This window comes from Atta colombica, unplaced genomic scaffold, assembly GCF_001594045.1.
Source record: "Atta colombica isolate Treedump-2 unplaced genomic scaffold, Acol1.0 scaffold126, whole genome shotgun sequence".
NCBI lineage: Eukaryota > Metazoa > Arthropoda > Insecta > Hymenoptera > Formicidae > Atta > Atta colombica.
This window is the reverse complement of record NW_017259213.1, coordinates 6,499,000-6,507,034: the sequence shown is the minus strand read 5'-3', so window position 1 is coordinate 6,507,034 and position 8,035 is coordinate 6,499,000. Positions and strand designations below refer to the sequence as shown.

Here is an 8,035-nt window from a genome sequence, read left to right as displayed (position 1 = left end):
CGTATTAATTCGAAATTATTACCTCGCACTATTAAAAAAAGAATCGATTATGAACATCAGCCCGGAGCTTCTTTCGAATTTCCCGCTATCGCGTCGGTCATGTGACTCGCCACTTGGGGCGCGCGCGTGACGCAAGCGCAGATGTGACTGCAGCGGCGGCGGCGGCGATGACGACGACAACGTATAATACGGCGGTCGGTTAAATGTCTCGTACGCACGTACAGTACGTACGGTACGAGACACGGCGAACGGCGGTGCGGTGCGCTGGGTGATGTAGCGTAGTCTCGAGTTGTCGATGCTGCGCGAGTGTGAACGTAACGTTCTCCCTCTCTCTCTCTCTCTGTACGCTTCACGGAGCGAGTGCGCTATCGTCTCGACATCCCAACGTGACGGTGCGATGATCGTTTCCGCGGTCCGAGACGAGTGATTCAGTGCCCCGATACGGCCACTCCGACACGGATATCACTTGGCCACACCACCGCCTGGAACCATGACGGTTACGCGTGCTACCGAACGCGTCATCGTGCAGGAAACGCAGCGTGAGTAATCCCCCGTGTTGTCGTGTCGCTGCCACCGCCTTTATCAGGAGAGAAAACGGAGTTAACGGAAGAAAAAAAGTTCGCCAAGCAACATGCATACATACATATACACACACACACACACACACACACACACACACACACACACACACATACACACGCGCGCGCGCGCGTGCTTTTGTGCATAAATGCACTCATGTGTATATCTTTTCCTCTCTCTCCTTTTCTTTTACTAATTTGCCTCACGCTTCATCTCCCCCCTCCCTCTCTCTCTCTCTATCTTCTTTTCTGCAATAAATATAAAAGCTATTTCTCGATATTTTCCGTGTCGTTCCAACGGACGCATCACTTTGTGGCTTGGTAACGTTAACATGCGCGATCGAGCAGATCGGAGCAGATCTCGAATACAGGTAGGGAAGGGAGAGTCGCGATGTCGCGTGCCATTGTTGCACCGCACGGATGCATGTGCCTAGCCACGTCGATGCGGGAGTATCATGGGAGAAAGAGAGATGAAAGGAGAGCGAGAGAGAAAACGATGAGGGAGTCGCCGCAACCTCCCCGGCGTAGCAATATTTACGTGGCAGGGGAGCATGAACTCGCGCGAAAAATACGTTCTACTCTTTCTCTCTCTCTCTCTCTCTCTCTCTCTCTCTTTTTTTCTCTTTCTCTCTCTTCCCTGCCTGTCTCACCTGCATCTATTTCACCTCGTATGCAAAAGCACTGCGGGGAGAAAACGGCTAGAATATACACACGTGTGTACTACAAAGAACAAGAAAGTTAAAATAGTGTCATATTGATTAAATCATGACAAAAAAAACAAATTCGATCAATACGACGTTGAATTGACATTATTTTGTTTTTTTTTTGTTCTCCTTAGGATGGTCAAATCCGTTTGTATGGTTCGCTGTCCTCTTTTTCTCTGCTTTGTATGTAGAAAGTAGAGACTCTATAACAGTCTGGTCATAAGATGTCAAATATTTGATTAGTCGTTGTTTATAACTTTGATAAATTAGGAAACACAGAGTAGTCTTGTATAACGTATGAAAACTAATCAGATTCTTGCATTTCCTTTCTTTACAATACAATAAAGAACTCTGATTGGTTCTGATTTTCTCATACGTTATGCAAAAGTCCTAGAATAAGCATGTATATATAAAATGAGACAATATAATACTCTTCATTCCCATTCTTCTTTTGACCAAAATTACTCTTGGCCAGACTCATTATAGAGGTTCATTCATGCTTTAATCATCATTTTTCTTTTGAATCATTCATTCATCATTTTTCTTATTTATTAAATATAAAATAAGAGATCTGTTCTTATTTGTGCACTTTCTGAACGATGCAATTAGTTGAAGTGAAACAAATATAATATATTTGTTTCACTTCAATTTATCGTCCAGAGTGTGCGAGAATAAAAAAACTTAAGCAGAATAAGTCATTATGATATCAAAATGATGTCAAAATGATGTCAAAATGACTCCAAAATGATCGTTAAAAGTTATTTTTCAATTATTTTCGATTCATTTTAATGTTATTTTGACGTTATCGTTACTCGTTTTGCTTGAGTAAGGATAGACGCCCAGCAAATGGAATTTGCCACGAGAATGGATTGAAATGAATTGAAATGGATTCAGATTTTCAGAAATATTGATTCACGAATATTAAAATGAATACTTTTCAATCCTGAATGCATTTTTATTCATTTATAATTGCATAGAGTATATCTCTATGCCTTTCAATCTAAAAATAATATTAGCTTTTTCTGTGCATTGTGAATACTGTTCAATTCAAAATTTTGAATATGTGAATGAAATGCAGTTTTTCAATCCAGTTGCATCCAATTGAGTCCAACTTCTAATTGAATCCAACTGAATCCAACTAAATCCAAAAAAAGGTATTCGCTACGCATTTAAAATACGCATTAGAAAAAAATTTTAATCCATTCTCGTTTACTGGGCGTGCTGAAAGCACTGGAAGCATCTAAATCGAATGTACATATCAGGATCTCTAGTAGAAAGTGCAGGAGAGCGCCGTTCCAAAGACGAATGGACCTAATGATCGCGCGTCATACGCGATCGCGGCATCGCTCGCGCACCGCGCACGGGTGAATGCATTCGTAAGAATGCATTCACGTTCGTGCGGTGGCCGCTCGCCTACCATACCCCGCATGCGTGTTTCTTTCTCCTCCTTTTCTCTTTCCATCTCTCTCTTCCCTCCCTCCCTCTCTCCTTCCCCTTCCTCTCTCTCTTTCTCTCTCTTTTCTGGTCCCTCCCTCCCGCGCGCTGGCGTTCCTTTCCTCGCTTTATGTAATTGCGCCCCGTCCCGCGGACACCTGTCCGTCTGAGAACGCGTGTGGCGATCGGTTGGAGCGACGTCAAGTTGAGCCCCAAAGATCACGAGCACGTGATCGAATTCGTACCGGAATCCGCGCGGATCGGAGCAGATCGAAAATACGTGTTGCCACGATCGCACCTTCCGCTTTTTGTATTTTCTACGGATTTTTTTTTTCGCTTCTTTTTGCTTCCTTTCCGCTCCGGAACTTAGCTGGAGTGAACGTTGATCTTGTTTTCAATGTGGCTCAATGAGATGCTCTCTTATCGAAGATGCGATTGCTGAAACGGTTATAGGACGCTGTAACGGTTGCGAAGATTAAGACTGGATTAAGATCGTTCTACTTTCTACTTATCTTCTTTGCTTGTACATGTCGTTTTCAAAATGTTATCAAAACCGGGCACCCCAACGTTATCGTCGAGGAGAAAGAGAGAAAAGACCCACCGTTCGTGACGCGTGCAACGTGATACGTGACGCGTGTTGCATGCTGCTTCGTAGGGACGAGTCTTAATTACGATACATTCTAGAGATCATTCTGTGCATATTTCGTCATATGTGATAGAACGTAGCAATACAATTCTGTGTGTGTATGTGTCTTTCGATTGACGCTCTCTTTCTTCGGAACGGCAATCTTAAGGCTCTGGTGAATTGCTTTAATTATGAGGTTGAACCTTCGATCGTATATACTTAATGCGAGACGATGTTCATCCATCATTCTATCGTTATACATTGTTTAATACATGGTCTTTGTGTAAACGATCAAAGATTTCAACAACGTATTTTATGTAATAATTCATGAATTTTTTTTTCTATATTCTACTTTCAAAGAAAATTCCGTAGGAGTTAATTTAATTTCCCGGTATATGATATTAAGCTTTATTTAATTATATTATTTCTATTAATTATATTTATTTCTCAATATATTCTATTTCTCTAAATTTTAAGGAAAACTTCAAAAATTGTTAATTTGTTTTTCCGGCATATGTATTAAATTTTCTTTAGTTACATTTATTTGTCTATATTTCATTATTATGTTTATTTTTCTATATTCTAAAGAAAATTTCATGGGAATTGTTAATTCAGTTTTCTAGCATATGTATTAAGTTTTGTCTATATTTATGTTTACATTTTGAGCTATATTTATAAGCTGTGTTTAGCTTTTTTTTGGAGTTTCTTTCCCGGTTGATGGAATTTGTATTCAACTTCTCCTTAAGATTAACGCTAATTTTACTTAGATTTATTAAGTTACATTTAATTACATATTAATTAATTACATTTAATTAATTATTTGTGATGTTTAATTAATAAAATTATCTTATGATAGTTACATTTTTCTTATCAGGCTTTTGAGACGAACGTAAGGACTCTGAGATGGCCGCGAAAACGGACGATACGGCGTCTATCGACAATCCCAACGATGGTAATTATTTATTGTCTTCGGATATATATCGAGATTATTGTATTCGGATATATCGAGATAGTTCAATTTATGGTTCTTTGCAAAGTTAATGCGCGTCTCATGTTAAAGGAGAGAGTCTAGACAAAGAGATATTAACAATTGGTGGAAGCGATGGAGGAAGAATTCCACCGACGTATCTGTACAATACGGGATCAGAGCAGAGCACAGGAACCTCGGATCAAGAACAAGCCGCTCGAAATCGCACTCCAGCCACGGAGGATCAATTAGGTCCATTACCACCTAATTGGGAGAAGGCGTATACGGATACGGGAGAAGTTTATTTCATAGAGTATGTATGCAACATTGTGTTTATTAATGAGATTTTAATATTCATTTCTACCAACATAGTTTAATTTTAATCTTGATTTAACTTTTATATATTTGTGAATTATATTGCAGCCACAATACGGGCACGTCTCACTGGCTGGACCCGCGTCTATCGAAATTTCAAAAAAGGTCTCTGGAAGAATGTCTTGACGATGAGTTACCCTACGGTTGGGAGAAAATCGATGATACTCTGTACGGGACGTACTTCATCGATCACGTGAATCGTAGAACTCAATATGAAAATCCGGTGTTGCAAGCGAAAAGAGCGCAACAGAACATGCTCGAGAGGAAGAGTCCTAACTTCACCAGAAATCCCGACAAACTGAAGGGTCAGAGGATACGAACTACCTTAATAAAGAGTTCGCGGGGCCTGGGATTCACCATTGTCGGTGGTGATGATACCGTGGAAGAATTCCTCCAAATTAAAAGTGTCGTGCCAAATGGTCCAGCATGGCTGGATGGGAAGCTACAAACCGGTAATTTCCAGATACCGCTAATTCTCAAGCGTGTAATTCATTTCCGTTTCCGCATCTGTCCGCACAATTGTATTTCTTTTTAGGGGACGTGTTAGTATATGTTAATGATACCTGCGTGTTGGGATTCACACATAATGAGATGGTAAATGTATTCAAGTCAATTGGTAGTGGCGAGACGGTATCTTTGGAAGTGTGTCGAGGTTATCCATTGCCTTTTGATCCTAATGATCCTAATACAGAAGTTGTGACCACAATCGCCGTCAACGCGCCAGGTAAAGCAAATCCTAATGATACTTAATATATACTGATGCTTTTATTTGAGAAGAATTAGACTTATAGATTTGTTTTCAACAGAAGATCCCGCAATGTACATGGATTTGAACTCGTCTCTCCCAGATAACGGACGTTTCAATTTTCTCGATTCTACGTTCTTGCCAGTGCATAGTCTGCAAAACGGTGAGAATCTCGCCACGACGTCCGTCAATTCAATGCCCGATCTCTGTATTTCGGACAAAATCAACACAATAAAAAGACCGAGCAGCACGGATATTTTGCTGTCGGAAAGCAGCGATCTGAACGATTGTAAGGATCCGTCGGTGTCTTCCAAACCAGAATTTCTGAGCATCGCTATTGTAAAGGGAGCTATGGGATTCGGGTTTACGATAGCGGATTCTGCTCATGGTCAGAAAGTCAAGAAGATTCTGGATCGTCAGCGTTGTAAGAATTTGATGGAGGGCGATATTCTGGTCAACATAAACGATATCAATGTCAGAAATATGTGCCACTCGGAGGTAGTGCAAGTGCTGAAAGATTGCCCACGCAGCGAGGAGGCGTTGATACATGTTCAGCGAACAATAACAAAGTCGAAAGAAAAAAAAGAGAAGAGCGCGCAAGATTTTTTCAGAAGTAAAACACCCACCGCAGATATCTACAGCACTCAGTCGAAAACGGTAATACCTAGCAGACCGAAAACACCGTTGATCGACACAAGAAATCGTCCCAAGTCGCCAACCAGCGCGAGCAGGTCGAACTGGAATGAAGTTCAAGGCGAAAACGAATTAAATCCGCTGGATAATCATTATAAGTACTCCGACTATTCACATGGAATGTACTACTCGGATCCGTACAAAGCTAACATCACAGCCAATCTGTCGGACAATTTCACGGCGATGAATCTCGACGACGATTCCATCAGGAACGTTCCGAAGCGTGACTGGGTGGCAAATGACAAGTTGAATATTAATAACGACATGTATTCTATCGATATCTCGCATCATAATAATATGCTCAAGCAGAACGGATACATGCATTCCGACTACTACAAGGATGTTTATCCAGTTCAATCGCATTCCCAATACAATGAAGATTACAATATGTATTCCATTGGACAGGAGCAGAATGTTGACACTGGCGAGATCTGGGATAAGCGGAAAGAGACCACCAGCTTCGAACATGAACAACCACATTCCAGTTCTATATCTCGGTATGTATATCGTTCGTCATTCTTATTAAGAGTTAAAATTTAAAAAAAATTATAATTGTTTTTATTTTCTAAAGCTTTCAAATTAACTATTAGATAGATAAAACATGTTTAAAAATTATTGAATCATTTATAAATTATATAATTATGTAATTATGTAATATGTACACAAAAAATTAAAAAATATTGAAATAAAATCATTTTATTTGATATTAATTCAAGATATCCTCAATACACGAACGAATTGGTTTGTCCAATGGTACCCGATATAGAATGGATAGAAACTTTAGTGACTTTAGTGAGACAAGATACAGGATTTGGATTTAGAATAGTGGGTGGTACAGAAGAAGGATCTCAGGTTGGTTTTAATGATCCGTATTAACGTTACTCTCATGTGTTGCAAAATTGAGTATAATCATACTTAATAAAAACGGAAAATATTAAAAATATTATGGTTAGCAGGTTTCGGTCGGTCATATCGTTCCTGGTGGAGCGGCTGATCTTGATAACAGACTCAGCACTGGCGATCTGATTATGTCTGTTGATGGAGAGAGCGTCATGAATTCTTCGCATCATCATGTAGTGCAACTAATGATAGCGGCAGCGCAAAATGGCCGAGTGACTCTGGGAATACGACGTCGAATCAATACACAGGAGCATTTTCAAGAGAATCTCCAGTCATCTTACGGTCGACAGATGAATCTTCAATATCCATACGATGTTACTGTCACTCGAATGGAAAATGAAGGATTTGGTTTTGTGATAATCTCCTCCGTCAATAAAGCCGGTTCCACGATCGGCAGGATAATCGAAGGCTCGCCTGCTGAAAGATGCGGAAGATTGAACGTTGGAGATCATATTCTCGCTGTCAATCATATAGATATCACGAACGTTTGCCACAAAGATATCGTAAATTTAATTAAAGATTCTGGTTATTCCGTTACATTGACGATCGGATATCCATTAGACGATTGCTGTAGCAATACATCTCTTTCACAAAAGGTATAGACTTTCTTTAAAAAAAGTTCGTAATTTAATGATCTAAATTTAGCAATATACTATGCTTTAAGTGTATTTTCTTTTTTTTTACTTATTATCCATACTAGGTAAAGATTAAACAAACAATTAAATTTTGAATTTTTTTATTTAGGACGAGCCTACAGGAGATGGAGATGGAGGTCAATACCATGCTGTAGAATTAACTCGGGGCACTCGAGGTTTTGGCTTCAGCATACGTGGTGGCCGTGAATTTCAAAACATGCCATTATTTGTTTTGCAAATCGCAGATAATGGCCCAGCGTCTATTGACAATCGACTTAGAGTGAGTAAAATTTTAATATATTTCGGTTTAATTGAATAAAACTAATTGACTGTTATGAAACAAACAATAAATAATATCAAACTGATATGTGAATAATAC

General features: G+C 39.6%; 1 protein-coding gene across 3 annotated transcripts in view; it reads left to right on the top strand.

Moving 5' to 3' along the window:
- Nucleotides 1–238: 238 nt before the first annotated feature.
- Nucleotides 239–8,035, top strand: part of LOC108684133 (membrane-associated guanylate kinase, WW and PDZ domain-containing protein 1-like) — a 10,132-nt gene continuing 2,335 nt past the window's right edge. The window contains exons 1-9 of one of the 3 annotated variants that reach the window (XM_018188241.1): nucleotides 239–539; nucleotides 4,216–4,293; nucleotides 4,402–4,621; nucleotides 4,732–5,135; nucleotides 5,219–5,407; nucleotides 5,493–6,618; nucleotides 6,838–6,973; nucleotides 7,075–7,617; nucleotides 7,766–7,936. In XM_018188241.1, the coding sequence (XP_018043730.1) occupies nucleotides 4,245–4,293; nucleotides 4,402–4,621; nucleotides 4,732–5,135; nucleotides 5,219–5,407; nucleotides 5,493–6,618; nucleotides 6,838–6,973; nucleotides 7,075–7,617; nucleotides 7,766–7,936 (2,838 nt within the window). In that variant the 5' untranslated portion in view covers nucleotides 239–539; nucleotides 4,216–4,244. Of the gene's footprint in view, nucleotides 540–4,215; nucleotides 4,294–4,401; nucleotides 4,622–4,731; nucleotides 5,136–5,218; nucleotides 5,408–5,489; nucleotides 6,619–6,837; nucleotides 6,974–7,074; nucleotides 7,618–7,765; nucleotides 7,937–8,035 lie in introns of all 3 variants that reach the window. The other 2 variants (XM_018188240.1, XM_018188239.1) reach the window with 2 other exon arrangements.